The sequence below is a fragment of the Hirundo rustica genome, chromosome 4, assembly GCF_015227805.2.
Source record: "Hirundo rustica isolate bHirRus1 chromosome 4, bHirRus1.pri.v3, whole genome shotgun sequence".
In the NCBI taxonomy this organism is placed as follows: Eukaryota; Metazoa; Chordata; class Aves; order Passeriformes; family Hirundinidae; genus Hirundo; species Hirundo rustica.
Genome location: NC_053453.1, coordinates 27,557,118 through 27,576,629, shown reverse-complemented (window position 1 = coordinate 27,576,629; position 19,512 = coordinate 27,557,118). Strand labels below are relative to the sequence as shown.

Sequence of the window (19,512 nt, the reverse complement as noted above, 5' to 3'; positions counted from 1 at the left end):
GACCCGTGGAACTGTGACAGACAGGAGGAAAACAAACCAGTTCAGCAAGGTACTGAATAGATTTGATTTCAAATTTTACTAGCTTAATACCAATTTTGGTTTCCTTTGCATAAACTGCCACTAATTTTTGTTACTGAAAACATACCATAACTCATCTGTGAAAGATTACTATAGATTTTTGAATTACCAGTAATGCATTTAAGATAAAGGAGTTTTAATAAGTTTAATTTCAAGTTATTCCAAGTGTTTTATAATACCAACATTAATTTTTAACAAATTAAATTATATTGACTTTTAAAATAAGGCCTCCTTTGGAAGACACATCATTTAAATGGTCTTCAGGAACCGATTTTCTACTTAAAGATAATTCTCCTGTGAATCCATGGAAAACAAAACAAATCCTGATCTATGGGAGCTACACTTTGCAATATTGTCTGTCTAAAAGCTGCTCTATACACTCATTTGCAAGTACTAATTAGGGATTTTTTGTTGTTGTTCATTCTTTGAAATCCTTTGAAGAGGAAGTTGTACTTGCTTATCTAAATTAAATTATCTGTTCCAGGTTTGTGGCATGTACTATATGCTTCTGGTGATTTACAAGATACTACCAAACTCACTTCACCTGCACTAGCAACTAGACTGGAAACAGGAATAGAAAACTGTAATGACAGCATTTTTATTTCAGTGAGTTTCCAGCATTTTGCAATGCCTCAATTCATATTTCAAAAGGTAAAGTATTATGTAGTATAATGTCTGACTACCTGAAAAATAGAAAATGAAAGGTGAAAATGGACCTATTATAGATTTTTCACATACATACCTTTTCAAATAGGCCAAATTAGTCATTGTTACTTTTAAAATGTCACAATCTTCATTTCATTAAACACTTTTAGAATTCAAGATTTGAAAAACAGGATTTTTCTGACATGGAGTAAACTCCTGAACTCAAATCAAAATATAAGGGACCTTTCCCATGGCACTAATGGCTCTGCCTATTTGATCTTTCATTACTTTCAGAAATTAACAAACAGTAAAATGCTAACTAACTTACCTTAACTGATGACATGAGAAAACACAGCTTTCTAGTACTATCCCTAATCATACTCCAAACGGATCAAATAAAGATAATTCAGCCATGAAAGGACAGCTACAGAATCATAGATCATAATTGTGTATCACTCATCTCAGCCTATGGCAATACTGTTTGTCTAATTTCATTGCAGCTGGAAACGAAATGCCACACAGCCACTTGCTCACACCAACCCTCCATGCTAGGGCCAGAGAGGAGAATTGGAAAGAAAAGGTCAACTTTATGGGTTGAGAAAGAACAGTTTAATAATGGAAAGGAAATAAAATATAATGCTAATAACAACTACGGAAATTAACACAATCATATTCACTACTATTGTATTTGTTATAGTTGTTGTTATTATTATTATTGAAAGGAGAAGGAGAGGAATAAAACTCACGAACAGCAAGTGATGCACAATAAAATTGCTCACCACCTGACCCCAAGCAGTGATTGGTGCCCCCCAGCCAGCTCCTCGCAGTTTATACAGAGAGTATGATATTCTGTGGTATGGAATACCCCTTTGGCCAGTTTGGGTCAGCTGTCCTGGCCATGCTCCTCCCTGGATTGTTGTACACCTTCTCACTGCCAAAGCATGGGAAACTGGAAAGTCCTTGACTTAGGGTAAGCACTATTTAGCAAAAACTGAAGCATGACTTTGTAATCGACATCATTCCCATTCTAAAGCCGAAAAACACAGCACTGTACTAGGTACAGAAAGAAAATTAACTCTATCCCAGCCAAAACCAAGGCATACAGCAAAATGCTCTGGACAATTGTCACGTCTTCAAAAAAAAAAAAAAATTGTACCTCTGAATTACTGAGATTTCTATCAATAAAGTAATTAACGAGGTTTACCAAAGACAAATGAGGATCATTGTACAGTCTTCTGTGTCCACGAGTGATTCACTAACCTGCAGGCTCATCAGTACTCTGAATACACTTGTGCCACGCACCTTTGTCCTTTTGGCCAGGAACACCCACGAATGTTAATGAAAAGGTTCAAGTCTTAAGGAGTTTGAATGTACAGCATAATTAATTTCCTAAACCTAGAATTTATGTTATTAAATGTTTTTTATTAATCAAAATCTACATTCAGTTTCAAAAATTAAGGCAAGTATGCTAATAATATAGAAAAATGTAAAGTAACCCTTGAAGTTACCTTATACTGTAATCTATTTCTGATATTGCCACAGAAATGAATGAGGAATACTGAAAAATGAATAACATTCTAATCATATACATGAATTACAGCACTAATATCAATAGCAGCAAGAAGTAAGTACCTTCTTAAGGTCACAGGTCAATAAAAGACAGTACACACACTACTCCTCTGTCTTTAGCTCTTGAAAGTGATAGCTAGTTTTAGCTGTAGATGTCTGTTGTTTTCCAACATCAAATCATCTTCTTTGTGTCTGTTATTTTAGGTATTTTGCTTCAACAGAGAGATAACAATTTATTTTGGTTTCTCAAACTGAGATAATTCAGGATTTTTCAATAAAACAGGAATTGTATTGACTGCAAGAGAAAAAAAAATACACAGACATATTCTACAGTGCCCATGCTATTAACTAGGGCCCACTGAGATCAAATTCAAATCCTTGATTTGAAATGTAGCTGTCAAGTGCTTCCTAAGCGGTCACTACACCAGAGCAAGAATCATTACCTAAATGAATTGAGTCACAGTCTGCCATATTAACTGAGATCTCCCAGGGTCATTCACATCTTAGTATGGGAAAACAGGGATTTACCCTCCCACCTCTATGCCTATTCAATTCTGTACCTGGGAAAAAGAAACCTTTTCAAGCAAGCATTTTCTTCAAAATAATACTGTTCCCATAAAAACTTTTTATTTACATCTAGTGGTAACTTATTTCCACCCGGCCCCAGTAGGAAGCTCTATCTGTCAGAGTAAAGCAAGTCTTGAAGTACTCTAGAGTCTACTCTACTACAATGGTTTTGGGTTTTTTTTCTGATAGAATAATTTACTCAAAATTGGTTGCACCATATTCCCTACAGATGCCTACAAATTGCTGTGAAGACGGTAATCTATGAGGGGTTTTTGTCTCAAAAATAAAATAAAATAAAATAAAATAAAATAAAATAAAATAAAATAAAATAAAATAAAATATCAAACATGAGATCCTGAAACAAACAAACAAACAAAAACCTAAAAACAACCTACTTTTACTTGCCCACCCCAGTGCAAAACAGCAGCTGGAGTTTCTAAATGAAAAATCACAGGCCTATAATCTCATTGAAAACTGCTGTACAATTACCTGCCTTGATTTGTGGCAGAGATATTCTCAGAAACAAGCATTATTTGTACCCATGTACATTTCATGAGAGAGTGAATAGTTTTCTGTAGCATTTCTCCTCTCATTAAAAAAGAGACAGGTACAATGCTGACATCGTTGTTAATAATAGACAGAAAATGCTAGAAAGTACTGGTTGTCTAGGATACTGATTTAAAATACACTAAAAAGCTTCACTAGTCCTGTAAAGACTCTGAGACTAAGGCTTAAAATACTTACTTGATAATGTCTCCTTCAAGAGCAATCACTCGTTTAATGATCTTCTGTTCAGGATTTCTAGGAGACCTGAGAAGGGGATAAGATTACACAATCAGTAACATTCCCATTGTTTTAAGAAAATTAAAGAAATAGACACTATGAAAGTCATTAGAAGATTCCATGTTCTCCTTGAGCTGGCATCAGTCACTGTGTTCCATGGTGAAGTGAAGCTACTGCAATCCTTTGTCATTGCAAACCATCATCAAAAAGCAGTTGATGGCCCGCTTACAAACAGCACAATAATCAGCATATCATTTATTGAGAAAAAAACCACAACATTAAAAGTAAACCATCCCACTACCAATGATGAGGACAACTTTTCAAATAGATCAATGTATTAAAACCTGAATTCCCCATCATTTGTGGGGAATTTATGTAATTCAAACAATTTGGGAGGAAAAAAAAAAATCTTCCTCTGTAATATTAATATCTATCACTAATTTAGGTAAGCCTGGACTAGGGAATTGTGGAAGTTTAAAAATAAAAGTTGCAAAATTTTCAGAAAGTTGCATCTTCTGAATGCATTGTTTTCACTTATTTTCCCATAATATAGAATAGATTCTGATCATACATTCCATAATAGTATGAGAAAGCAAAGATGAACATGCACATTCAGCCTGAATATTCTAACTTCCTGGATGCATATTATTAGATAGACTATCAAAAGTGTTATTTTACTGTAGTTTTTACAGGTTAATGTAGATATATATGCTCCGCAGATTTTCTTCTTCCTTATACTTTACCTCTTTCCTTTTCCTCTTCATGTATAATTATTTAACTCTGCAAACTTAGAAGAATATCTTCATGTTGTTAAAAAACAATTCTTTTTATTTGCTGCTTGTACACAGAAAATCAGGGAAGGAACAAACTATTTTTATTTTCTGTTGATGCTTGGGTTCTTCCTATTAAGGCTTCAAGTACAGTCTGCTAGACAGACCACTGACAGAGGTGTATATTACAGTTTTCATGGCTAAAACCATCTTTGAGCACATCTCTGGTCAAATGGTAGCACACTAAGATTACACTTCTTTAAAAAGCAAAGCTGAGCTAAGTCTGGATGAAAAGCTTGCCCACACTGCTGCATGACTAAAGGTATTTGAGGTTCATTTCCAGTTCCAATAGTTAAAAAGAAAAAATAGTTCAGACTTATTTGTTGGGGTGTTTTTTTCCTACTATTATTTTTTTCTACTATTATGCCCCCCAAAATTCCAAGTATTTTAAAATCAGTTTGAGGTTTTAATATTTTTCTTGTGTGTGCATGTCAATACATTTGAAATTAATGTCTCTTTCAAAGTCATGAAATAAAATTCAAGAAGCCTAATTTTGAATTTCAAAATAACATATAGCTTCCCTTTACAGTTTACCAAGCCTAGAAACCTTATTTTCAACGAACAAAGAAGAACACTAAACATAAATAAAGACCATATTTTTATTCTCTAGTAATAACTCAAATTTTCAAATTATTATTTAATTTAGAGCAATATTTTATTTAGCATTAATTTTACCTGAATAGTTGTATATTCCAGTTCAGCCTTGCATTTCATGTTCCTTCTTAAGGTAAGAACACACAGTTTCATAATATTTTCTATGTCAGTCTTGGGAGGAATTAATCAAGTTTTAGATGCTCATATGATTTAAATATATAGAATATCCATAGCACTTTCTGATGTTGCTCCTTACAAGCAACACTTACTTCACTGAGCACTCATTTGAGCATCGACCTGTCTTATTCTCAACCAAGGCACAGTCTATGAAAAGGCAACACACATTTATTACAAGCTGTTATAAATTTAAAATATTTTTTAATTACTTTAATCCTAATTGATTTAATTTTTAATCAATTTAAGCTCAGACTGTAATATTTTTCATGTAAAATTTAAGCAATGGAAAGGATAATACATAATGTGATGAAATGTGCATTTCTTAAAGATTGGATTAAAACAAATTTTATGTTTGCTCTTTCAAAATCCTGTTCTTCCAAAGTAAAGTTCTCAGCAACTTCTCAGCAGGCATTTTCACTTGATTTTATATATATATATATATATATATATATATATATATAAAATGCAATTAATGCCCTATCCCTTAAGTTTTTTTCCTTGTGCAAAAATTTCTACTGACCTTGAAAAAACACCTGTAAATTTAAGGGGTATGAGTAGTTATGCTAAGAGTAGTTGCTGTTTTTCTAGCAATGATATATTTAAACCAAACACATAATTTATCAGAAAAACTTCAAGGAATTCTTCACAGATATTATTACAAAAGAGTAATATTTTCAATACTGCAAGCCAGAATATTTTTAAAATAAACTTCATACTAACATTCTGATTATAATTCATTAAAATGGCAAAGGACTGGTAAAAGACAGATTAGCAGTCTTGAAGTGGCTAATAATACGGCACTTTTAGACCAAGGATTTTCAAGAGCTGAGCAGAATGGCTTTTTTCAAGAGCCAATGTGCAGCCAGGAGGTACAAGAGACTGATTCTGAAGTGATGGATATCTATGCCATCCTGAATGGTGTATAGCATAACACTGGAATTTCATGGATTTTTGAAATCTCAAAAACATACAAGCCATTTCTGTCTTCTTTGTTCAATCCTGCAGAGAACAGTGTGGGATCACACTACTTACTACAAGGCACGTTTCCCTGGAAAAACAGGAAAAATTATATATCCAGAAGAAAAATCCACTCTTGAGTAAGTGATTGTCAGATAGAAATGGTGAAAATTCCCTGAAGATTTCTCTTTACATATTTAGTAATTGAGTACTTCAGTCAATCTTACTCTTAAATGTCTCCCTATTAACCACTTGGATTATTTATTTACCCTAGTGGATACAGCCCAATTTTAAATAATTGGTTCATGAGCTAATTAACATTTGATCAAACAAAAATTTTCATAACATTTCTTGGTTTTGTATGTGTCATTTGATTCTTCTGCCATTCTTTGAATTTTCTATGTACATTCTTCTCAAGACCATCTATAGTAAATCATGCTTAACTTCAGTCTCTACAGGTTTTTCTAGAGAGAAAGCTTTTAGAGAATTTAGTAAGACAAAATGAATGAAGCACAGTCTCAGCAAAATGAGTGAAGCACAGTCCAACTAAATAAATACTATAACATACAATAATACCTTTTCCTTGAACAAAGACTCAGTTTTTTTGCTACCTACATTAGAAAGAGACTGGATACTGTGAACTCAATGAAAAAGCAGACAATATATTTCAAAGTGATAACTTCAATTAGCTACTTTGATGATCTTCATGTGTTTAATGTTTCCCATCTATTATCATAGACAACCTGGAAAGATTTTGTGCTCACTCTATGAAAATTATTGGAATTTTTATACCAACTTAGCATCTTCTAGAACAGGACAAATAAAGGGCATTTATTAAAAAGTTGCAGAGAAAAGTGCCTAAAGCATCCAGTTTTTATATGCATGTATTTATCTATCTATGTATATGCATATGTATGTATATTACTGCTAGAAAATGACTTCACTTTTTATGAGATAGAAGCCAGATGTTTAAGCAGCAGCCTGAAAGTTTGTCTTCAGATTATTCTCAGTTTACTTCAGATTGAGTTTTATGTGATTTGATCATCATTTACATGGAGGCAACTTAAGAAATTAGTACTGGGTTATTGTAGTTTAAACAGACTGAAATAATGAAGACCATCTTCTTCAAAACTAAAATTTTTGCTTCTATTTATGCTGCTAATGACAGATACTAAAAAGGATTCAACTCTAAAATAGGATAAAAGAGAATTTTTGAGATCTCAGCCTAACATTGTGATCCAAAGTCATTCACTCAGTGAGCTCTTCATTTCCCAAAACAAATTCCTCTCTCATCAAAACTGCCAGCACAGCTGGAGTCTATGCTTCTGGGAGTTTCCAGGATTGATGCAGAGGGAAAAACATGCTGTTTTTCTCCTTCTCAACACATTTGGGGATCCAATATATAGCTAGAGAAGTAATTAAAATGTAGATGGAGTCCAGAATAAGTGGCATTAATATACCTAAAGAATTGGGAACCTTCACAGTATGGTTTTGATGGCTTTATCCTAAATAATGTACTTGGACGAAGAGGAAACAGAAACAGTGGTGCTACCTCAGTTTTATTTTCTGTTGCTCATCCTTGCTTCCTGTTGCCAGCACAGTAACTGATGCTCAAACTTTGTACAGTTGTAAATATGTTGCAATATCCATTCTTTCATTCCTCCTAGTACCATAGCTATGATAGAACAGATCCAACACAGACAATTCTAAATACTGTATAAGAATGGAAATTTACTTAATATATGCACATATTTTCTAAACCAAAATATTTTTAATCCGCTTGTTTAATTTTTTTCCCAGTCCATAACTTTCATCTAAATTCCATACTTCTTTATGCAGAATAAATTTACAGTGAATCTCATAAGAAATTTAATATCTAATTACATCATAGGTTATGACACAATTTCTATATTGTGGCAAATAACATACAATATAACAGTGAAGGAAAAAAAAAAATCACACGTTATTCTTGCTTTTGTTTTCATTCTTGTTATCAATTTCTCTTGTAGAGAATTACCGCATTAAATGTATCCAGTACCAGGTTTAGTATCTGTGTTCTGTTTGGACCCACCAGTACAAGAAAGGTATTCACAACTGGAAAATTACACCCAAATAATAGTAACAGAAGAGCAGTGAAACAGCAGTGGCTAAGGAAATCAGGTTTGTGAAGATCAGGAATTAGGAAAAGGATTCAATTGCTATCGTCATCTATCTAATTGCTGACTAGGAATCTAGAATTTTTGGAAAGGTGCACAGCAAAAGAGATTAGCAAACAACATGAGCTGCAGCAAGGGAAGTTCCAGTGGTGCAGGTTGACCTTAGAGGCTGAAAACCTCAGAGCTCAATGGGACACAGCTCTGGGCAGTCTGACCCAAATTCAGAGTCTAACCTGCCTTGAGTGGCTGGTAAGATTAGATAGACACTAGAGGCGCCTTAAGACAAATTATTTTTCACTTCTACATCCTTTAGTCATATTCAAGTGTATGAAAACCAGAATTTTAATATCTTAAAATACAAAATATTTTGTCATGGGTGCAAGCCCTGATGCTAGAAGAAACCACACTGATCACTTTATTTATCTGCTGTAACCCACAGATTATTTTTTTCTGTTTTTCTTGCAGTACGTAATTCTATTATAAAGCATTTTTAAAGAACATTATGATATCATGTCTCAACATTCTGAGTTGCAATGAGGCTAACATCCAGAGAAATTACTCCGCAGTTTAATTATCCTTGCTATTAGGAAACTGCATCTACATTCAAAATTGAATTCATCCTAGTTCAATTTCAATTTCATGCCTTCCCCTCCAAGGCAGAAAACTCCTCAATATCTTATTTCTTCTTCATGAAGAAAGATTTGGGTACATCAGTTCTTAAATTTCTGATGCATTCATCAGCTAGAATTGCCTAAACTTCTTAGCACACAATTTTCCAGTTCTGGGACCCCTTTTTGTTACTATTTTTCAAACTCCTCCAATATTTTCTTTTTCTTCTTAGCACACAAGGGAATCTAGCATTATTCAGCTTGGATTATTACTATGCTTAGTAATCAATTAAGTAGAGCAACATGGTTTTATTTGCTGGCTCAATCAAAAAAAAAAATCTGTTTCTTAACGTTCCATTTATTTTTGTACAGTCAGGCAAAAAGCTCATCCTTTTCATGCTAGGAGCCGGTGTTGAAAAGATCCCAAAAGTGCCAGTTAACCCTTCTCTGAGTAAACTGCATGCTAAAACAATTAAACAATAAAGTTTAGATGACTACTTGCACTTCACATTCGATAGAGGATGCTTGTATACACCAGCCATGGGATTCACAACACGCTACCCTGTCCTTCCCTGCATGGCTTGCAGACTTGGCCAATTACAAAGACAATTGACAAAACCAGCACCTACCCTTGGATGACACAGCAATCTGCTGGAAATATTACTGCTCACAAATGTGCCTCCAACCATATCTACATCTTCACAGCTGAACAAAGCCTGTTTGTATTCTGTCTAATGTCCCCCATTAACTCCACAAAAGGCAAATTTCTTGAGGAAAATTTAATGTGGCAGTAAAAAGAATGCTTGAAGAAATCAAATATCTATATTATAGCCTCTATCAAAATTATATTTATCTAGCTGTTTTGTAATTTTACTCATAAAACATACCAAGTTCGCTTGACAAAACCTATTCCTGAATTAAAACCTTTAAGTGTATTTTAGCTTCTACTAATAGAATGAGAAATAAACCATGTGATTCTTTTGCTCAGATAAGATATTTCTAAGGCCCTTCTCTTTGTTTAAATGCTGGAAATTTATTGCAGGTCATGAAGTAATTTGCATTTTCTCCTTTGTCTTTCAGCTTCTTCAAAAGACGCATTTTCCAAATGGTATTCCACACTGCACTAACTGTTTGAGACCGTGCTTGCCTGTCAGTATCAATGTTTGAACCCCTTACTGGCCTAAAACTGTGGTTTACCTTTAGAGGGAGTGAAATAGATTAGAATAGCAATTTTTTCAAGCAGAAATATTATGAGGAAATTATATGCAATTTTAAAAATATTAGCAGATAATGAGAGCATCAAAAACAGTTCCTCAAATGCTCCTGGATTTCCTTTGAGCTAAATTTGAGGAAGTAGCCCCCACTTTTAATAAATACTAGTTTAGTGAAACATTTTTAATATTCACCATTTTTCACTCATAATTTGCAAAATAAGTACTTAAAGACAGCAGTTGCACCAACTGGTTTGGCATAAGTTCTGATGATGCTTGATTTGCTCAGCATCTCCAGTGCAAAACATGTACAAAGTTATAATTAAAAATATGAGGAAAACTGTTTCTAGTTTTCTGAACATCCTTTAATTCCTAAATCCATACTACTTTAACATGTCTTAGTCAAACCACTGTTAAAAAGCAAAATCATTCACTGCCAAAAAACCATTTTGTTTTTACTAAAAGAAGTGTTTTATAATAATTATAGATTCCAAGTATACACTGGTGAAAAGGTAGTGGTTTATTTTTCTTACATTTAAAACTATTTGTGTATAACCTAGAGCAATGCTTATTTGAAATTTCTTGGTGAATTCTGAGCAACGTCTAAACAAAAATAACAATCCGAATAGAACACCTGCATGAAGCCTCAGAAAAGGAGTCATACACTTTGTTTTACAGCCATAGTTAGAGCAAGTAAACAATTCTCTCCACCTCTGCACTTGGAAGTGTTCAAAGAAACAAGCAGATGTGGCACTTTGTGCTATGGCCTACTCAGTAAAGTGGTGTTCAGTCAAGGGTTGGACTCTTAAAGATTCTATGATTCTTGCATGCTTGTTGCTCCTTTCCCTTTCTAATGGGCTTCTATTCCTTTCCTTCTCTCTACATTCTGATTTAGTCTGGAGCTTTCAAGCAGAGCCGGAAGTAACTCTCTAAAGTGAAAAAGTAGCTTCCATGTAAATAAACGTCCATAATGTTGTCTCCTGGTACCAGACATTATTTAGCAGAAATCTCCTACACTAAGCATGGAGTTGGGGGGAGTGTAATAAAGGTTTGCACAGTTTCAAAACAACTGAGCTTTCCCTGGAATATCTACAGCATGCTCTAGAATTGCAACCTCACCATATGATGAGACATCAGCAGCATCAGATTTTCAGTGTTTTTCAATGGTATTGGAAGGGTATCACAAATAATCAGTCTTCATCAGCAGATAACTATGGATTGTTCCCAGTATTAACTAGATGTATGATACCTACATGACAAAATTAAGCAATCTTTTCTACACTTTGGATCGCACAATTAAAACTGTGTATCTGCTATATACAAGACAAAGTAAAAAAAAAAAAAAAAATACATCTCCATTAGAAATTACCATTTTTAAATTACATCTAGTTAGCTACCATAAGGCAAGGGAAAAAAAAAAAAAAAAAAAGGAGGACAATCAAAAACTCTAAATAAAATGTTTCACAGCAATAAAACTAATTGGTAATGCAAAACAACATGGCAAGGGACTCCAAAAAAAACCCCTCAAAATACTACAGTAACTTGGAAATATAGCTACTAATTTGAAGTAAAATCACATTTAATTGTTTCTCAGCCTTCCAATCTAACCACGTTCAGGTTAAATGACTCAGCTGCTTGTAATGCAGGCTGTGTAATCACAATAGTTATGTGCACTTGACCTTCTTCCTGTTAACAGAGAGACTCAATTAATTGCTTGCTGTTTTAACTGGCCATTTCACCTTATCTTCACCTTTTTCAAAAGGGTTGAGACGCTCTAACTTAACCCTTGACTTTGGAAGCGTACATAGAAATATTTATCCACCAAATAGGAAGTTAGCCTGATATAGAAATGAAAATACCTGGGTTTCAATGCTTAACTCAAAACCAGTAATATATGCACTGTTTCATTAACCACTATGCTGTAGTGTAGGAGCCACATTTCATCTATACCATAGCTGCTCAACCATTTTACTCTGTAATGGAAATAAAATATTACTTAATTCTATTGCAACAGACAACAGAGGGAAAGGCACAGAAAAGTGTAAAATGTAATCAAATGCTTAAAAATAATTCTTATGTTGCCGTATGGGATATTAGATAGAAATAACCTAAATAATCTATGCATTACCTATTAAAAGGATCAAAAAAATTATACTAAATGCTGTAATATGCACTTCTATACCTTCTTCCATTCTGGGATTAGACCTGTGTTCAGTGGAAACTCTTCCAAGCATACAAAATTAAGTAATCAGTTGCTCACCCTAAAATTTCATTAGTATCTACAACACACATTGTGCAGCAATTTTCAACCCCTTTCTGATGGGTTGCCAGAAAACTTTTCTAGTTCTAGAATACCACCACAACTATTGAAAAAAGTACTGGATGCATTTTCAGATGTTAAAAAAACATCAGTGACCTCAGAACCAAAACATTATTCCTTTTAAGATAATAAACATAAAGAAGTCTGGTTCCCCTACTGTCTCTTCTGGAGACTAATTTTAGAATGTCAGATATTATATTTAGTTTAAAAAACAATGACTCAAAAGAAGCCAAAGTTTTTATCTATTTTGAAATCACCTAAACTCCATCAGCACATTGCTTTTTAAATTTTTCTAATGCTGTTTTAAGCACCTGTTGTGAAAATCTCTTTCTTTATAATTCTAAGTAGCTGGATACATTTTCTCAAATGTAATCTCAGCTACAGTCAAAAAAAAATAAGCCTTTCAGGTGAGTTAAGTCTGTTACAGTCAGTGCACAGGATGTAACAAAGTGGGATGAATCAGTCTTTGGAAGAGTATCTCTCTCCTCAATGACTACAAAAGAAGACAAATATCAGCTCAGTCTAGCCATCTTAACACTAAGTGATTAAAGACAAACTGCTTAAAAGTATGGTCTCATCTACATTATAAGTATCTGCAGCAGATTTTGTTTTTCAAATAACACAGGAAAGCAAGTATTAACAGTGAGGTAAAGAAAAGACCAATAACAATATAAAGTATACTTTTTTTATAGTTGTAATATACCATCTTATTAAAAAATAGCTTAAGAGTAGAGACATGTCAACATCAATTCATAGAAAATTAAACAAACCACCAAATTAAAGTTCCCTACAGAGGTCAATAGAAGTCCTGACTTCAAAATTATTTCTCTTTTTTTTTCCTTTTTTTAAAATAGTGCTGCATGCGATACAAATACTTTTTTCCATATTTATGACAAATAAAATGAAAATCAATTATATTTCAACTAATAAAACATAAAGATGGAGATTTAACTAAAAAAAAAAAAAAAAAAAAAAAAAAAGTATTTCTATTCATGGTCATTTAAAAAAAACTGTCCCCAAGATAGAAAACGAAATATCTCTATGTTCCCACTAAGCACACGAAAATATACATTATTTTCAGACTATGAAATGTTAACTTCAAAAGAACTTGTATAAAGTTATATCATAAAAAAATATTTCAGAAATAGAGAGTGCTGCTAAGTATAACTTATTTAATAGCTAATTTTTTTTTTTTCTTTAATAGAATGGGGGGGGGGGGGGGGAAGTGAGAACCAACATTAACAAAATTACCACAGTTGCAGAATGTCATTTACGGAAGTTACAAGATATGCTTAAATAAAAGAACAATAATAAGATTACTGGACACAAGTAAAACCTCTCACAATAAAAAGAAACCAACCTAAAGTTGGATTTTTTTGCTTCTTATCTTACACTTTTATCTCAGATTCAGAATAAACTGCAGGTGTCCATCCTACAGATGACATCAAGCTGAATTAACCACAGATTGGCTGCTGTGAAAGAAATCCTTGTAGTTATAGAATTTACAGCCTGCTTATGAGTATTTAGCAAAGAGGCAATGGCAAATTGAATAAGGAGTATTTTTCCACGTGATGTTCTATCCAAAAACTTGGGATCTTCTGTGTCAGAAGGTCATCAAGCATTTTGCTCCATTTGTTACTAATTGCATTATCCTCTATTTATGTGCTTCCACAGGAAGAAAAAGGGACCCTGTACAATAACTAAGGATATTGTTTTAAGAGACTTTGATCACTTGAGCAGGCATAAAGAACTTTGAGGAGTTTGTTAAGAATAAAACAGTGCCCCATGTTGTTTTTTGCCATGAGATTTTTAGGATTCTGAGCTGTAAGACATTTCTTCTCTTGTATGATGGCAAATACAATTATTTAAAATATTAAGAAAGGAAGATTAAATAAATAAGAAGTATCATCAACAGTAAACAGCATAAATGAGTAAAATATTTATATCTACAGATGCTTTTTTCCCTTTATACATAGCAGTTTACAAGCTTTTTAGACAGTGCTCCCCTTTGCCATGAAGGCCAATCTTCTCTCCCTGCCCCAGCTGTGCACACAACTCAGTGTTTGGTCTGCACATTTGCTTCCCAGCTTCAGTCCACTCTGGTTATTCCACCCAAAATGAATTCTCCAGTCTCAGGCAGCAGCAAACCCCATCCTAGCCCCATCCTGCCTGTCAAGCCCAAACCTATGTGTCAGTTTCCCACAGAAGGTCCCTGTCACCATTTTGTCTAAGGAAGTGATATGCTGCTCAGAATATTGCTAGATAAGGGAGAGACTGGCAGAAGAGACAAGAAGGGAGGGGGACAGAACAGACTAAATTTTTCAGACACTTTTTTTCACATTCTGAGGACTAATTCCTCTTCACTCTCTATCTATGGGACTAAAGTTCAAACAAAATTTTTGGTTTTTTTATCTTCACCTTTTTTAACTGGATCCATGAAGAACAAGGTAAATTTCAGTTTTACTAAAATTCAAATTTTTTTATGCCAGTCTTAAGTTTCTTTTAACCTATTGATCCATTAGTTTGGGATTTTTTAAAGAAAATTTCTTATTTCTGAAATTTTTATAGAACAGAAAAAAAAGGAGAAAGTCCTCTCACAGAAAACAGTCAGAAAGACAGCAAAGTAAAGTGCAAGCCCAAAGGACTAATGACATAAGCTTGTATGAGAAACTAGTATGGACAAATAATTCTTTACTTTTTAGTGACTGGAAGTATTGGCAGTATTAGCAGCATGAAAACATGTGAGGAAGAAATGAAAGATATGGTTTGAGATTAACAAAACTTTTCAGAAATTCTAGTGGCTCTGCTGCTGAATATTTTAAATGTGTAGTTTACATATTAATCTGTACATTTCAGACAATCTCAACAAATTCTTAAATGTGCTAATTGTCTTTGTTGACAGAGAATTAGAAACACACAAAGATTAACTCAGCTAATTCAAGCTTGTTGTTGTTGCCTTTGCCATTCTAATTTTAAGCCATTATATTTTCATTAAAAGTGTATACCCACAAGTTTGGAACACAGACTTTCATGCATCTGAGGTTGAGAGAATCTCTTTCACATCCTTATTGTAAGAAAGCAAGAACAACAATACAAATTATTTGGGTTATAAAGAGCCAAAAAGTAAGTGTAAAAATTCAGAAAACATAGATCGTTTCAACACTGGTGACTACTGCATCACAAAACTAATTATTTAGAACAGCCTAGTCTTATAATTTTGATTTTCCAAAGGTTATTCTACTACACATTCCTGGTCAGTATTTGTTGCAGTCAAAAAGCATAAAATATATACTGGAGTGTTGTTGTGTATTAATTGTGTTTATATTGTATTTCATTTTTATATTGGGTTTTGTAATGGTTTCTTCTGTAACTCCTGTTCCCATGGAAAATATATCATGAGGTTTGTCCCTGCTCCTTCTCCCCTCCCATTCTCCCACACTGGAATGTAATGCAACTCTGTTCCACTCCCACCTTATCCCTGATTGGGTAGGGGTTTGTCCCTGCCTCTTGCCCCTTCCTCCTGGGTAAAAGCCAGGAGACCACTTGGAAAATTCTGTCTGGGCTCCTGGGACGGGGACAGGGATGGGGACTGGACTGAGCTTCGGACCCCGTGGGAGCAGGGGCCCAGAATAAAGCCGTGATTCCCCCTGGACCAAGGGCAGACTCCTTCCTTTTGCTATTGACGGACATCTGCTCTCTCTAAAGGAAAAGGTTCCAGTCTCTCTGGGATCTTTAACGACCCTGAGGGAAAAATCCTTCCAGCCATGGTTTCTCTCTCAAGCTAGCCAAGACAAAAAACAGAGCCAGGGCTCCAGGAGAGAGAGCCACATCACTGGAGTGTATTTAAGTTGTATGATGTAGTGTTTTGAGACACTAGCTGTATAGTTCTGGCTCAAAATCTAAAGATAGCTTTTGCATATGTGCTTCAAATGATGCATCGCTACAGAAATGGTTACTAACACAGTTCCTTAAAATTCAAGCTGGTGATGTGTTTAGAAAGTATGATAACGGTAAGGCTGTTGGAGCCACGTTAGAAGTATAACCTTACTTCTCTGAAGAAGCTGTGCAAGAGTACAAAAAGGCATCTATGAGATTTGTTTAAAGGATTTATATAATTCATAAACAGTAAGATTAGGTTATGTTTCTTTTCAACTGAATAGCTATACTAAGACTTACCACTTATGTAACTCTGAACATTCAAAGCACTAAGTGATTGACACTCATGATTTATGGTGTTTGATAAAAAGCTATCAGTGTACTCATCTATGCTATTCAAGTCTGCTGTGCAGACAGTATGGAACTAAGCATTACTAATGATTAATTGGAACCTAATCAAAATGTTATTAAAAAATAGTTGTCACATCTGAAACACTAGGTATTTCTCTGCTTTTTGATCAGTTCAAGTTGTCAAGATGAGTTGCCAGCAGCAAAACAACTAGTGACAGACGAGGAGTGCTCAGCAGGCAGGGATGTCTGCGGTACAAATCTGTCATATAAAACATAATGGGAATCCCTCAAATTCCTGCCTGTTTATCAGCTTGGAGGAGGAAAAAAATGAAAGCTGTTGTTCCATTAGATGTTCACAAGCGTGTCTGTGCTAGGATTAGGCAGTATTAACTCTCTGAATGTAGTGAGGAGCAAATGGCCCTGATCCCCCACAAAGACAAGCCCATTCACAGGAGTGGGGGATTCTGTACTGCTGGTACACTTGCACACATGTTTCCACAAAGTGCAACACTCACAGGTGGGTCACTGCAGTCAATGCAATTGCTGAAATAATACATATTTGTTTGAACTGTCTATTATACTTCTGTTTCATAAAGAAGATATAGGGAATTATAGATAAAAGAAATAGTTGAAATACCTCCTCATTATCATTACATGTTGTCTTTAATTGAGAGAGGAATGTACATTGCACAACATTCTATACAGACCTCTTTAACCTGTTGATAATTAGATAACAGATTAACTGTGACTGCAACAAAGTCACTGCTGAATGAAAAAATATGGAGAATGATGTGGCTAATTTGTTCTCTTTTTCAGTTCCTATGCTTTAAAAAGAAAACTCTGCATAATTTCAGGATTTTTATGTGGTATCTGCAATGAAGAAAAACACAGCATGCATACCTATCCTGAATCTGAAGGCAAGATATAAAGCAGATTTAAGCATAGGCATCTCAAAGAAAGCTGACACAGCCAGGGATGAACTTCTGTAACCTAAGAAAATTGTTAGTGGCTAAACTTCAACGTTACAGTAATACATATGGCATCATCTTGGCTCAAACGGGTGACTTCACAGTTTATTCACCAGAGTCAATTCTTTCTTTGTTCAATATACTTTAGGGTCAATAAGGAAGGGAAATAACCTTGAGCCTCACTTCTTACATGTGCAGGGTCAGTATGAACATGCTAGCAATGCCCCCATCATATGAAGCTGCTTCTTACATTCCTACAAAACCAGGATATGTACAAAATTCTGTTATCTGGTTGATATCAATTATCTTTATGATTGCTACTAGTCAGCACCAACTATAAGACAAAGTCACTCTATCTTCCAGAAAAAGAAGGATCCATTTTTTTTTTTTTCTCTGTCAGGAGCTAAAGACAAAAACATGTGTAGCTGCCATTAAACAACTATGTTGATAATGTACATGTAGGCCTGAGATTTCAGGTCATGAGATTGCACTCATATAACTTGATACTGATCCTAATAACTTGTGATTGATTAAAACACAACTTGGCATCCTACTTTCATTTGAAGATTCTAATAAATGGTCACTTTCTATTGCATTTTTGTCCTCTGGTTAATCACAATTATCCTCTGAGTGTTAATAACATATCCACATTTGAAGTTGTCTAACATCCTTTAAATTTTTTATCAAAATTATGTTTAATGTACAGAATAGTGTCAAATAGAAAAAAATTCAATGCCCATCTTCATGCATGACAAACTGTATCATTTTAGAAGAGCTTCTCTCTCTCTCGGCTCAGACAAGAAACATTTAAAACTATTTTACATCCTGAGAGTTGTTAGCCAATTCAAAGACAGATGCAAGATCTTTTTTCTTTTAAAAACTCACTCTGCTTTCACCATTACTACTTTATGAATAATTTAATGCTGCCTGTTTGAAAACAATTAAACTGGGGGAAATAAACCTTGCAGTCCTCTCACATTACTTCCTGTAGTCATTCATCCTCATTTCTTTAAACTTTGTCTCCACTTCTCCTCCACTAGCTTACATTAGCTTGTGCAAGCTTTGGCTGAACTAGAAGAAATGGAGCCAAAGGAAAACTTCATTAAAAAAAAAAATATATATACAGAAAACAAATGACAGCGTAACCTAAAAAGCCTGTATAGCTTCTGTTTGTGTTAGTAAGAGTGGGAAATTGAGAAATAAGTAACAGATTTCTCTCTTCTTGATTTGCATGTTTTGGTGTATTGACATGGTTAACTCATTTGAATTAAGAACATAGACATCTAAGAAAAATTTTAAAAGGTCAGATAGACTAATAGGAAGCCTGACTAACAGCGTATGACTGAAATAAACAATAAAGAAGCATGAAGTAAAAACTATTATTTGACTCACTTCAACAGTCACATGAAAGGAGATGCATAAATAAAGTTTTTAGACCCCTAACAGCTGAGTTCTGGTCCATCCAGCAGACAGCTGGTTAAGTAAATTTCTGTAACATTCTTGTTTGTCAGATCTCAGATTACATTGAGTCTTTTAAACATATTCTCAACTTTGGCTAGATGATCTGTAGTCCACCGTTTGCAAAAGTCAATAGAGTTGTAACTATACTCAAAAAGGTAAAAAAAAAAAAAAATCAGATTTTATGGAAAGTCACAACCTACCCTGAAAAAACTCTAAATATAAAGAAGTAGAAAGGTTATGAATTACATTTAACAGTATACTGTTCCCTCATGAATAATTTTGTAAGCTACAGTAACAGCTCCTAAACATATTCTGAACAGAAATGTATTATTTCTTTTCTTAAAAAATTAATGACATCAAG

At 34.1% G+C, this 19,512-nt stretch overlaps 1 protein-coding gene across 1 annotated transcript in view; it reads right to left on the bottom strand.

Annotated features, from left to right (window-relative positions):
- IMMP2L (inner mitochondrial membrane peptidase subunit 2) overlaps positions 1–19,512 on the bottom strand; it is a 423,567-nt gene that overhangs the window by 143,500 nt on the left and 260,555 nt on the right. The window contains exon 4 of the mRNA XM_040062071.2: positions 3,604–3,669. Coding sequence (XP_039918005.1) covers positions 3,604–3,669 — 66 coding nt within the window. The remainder of the gene's footprint in view (positions 1–3,603; positions 3,670–19,512) is intronic.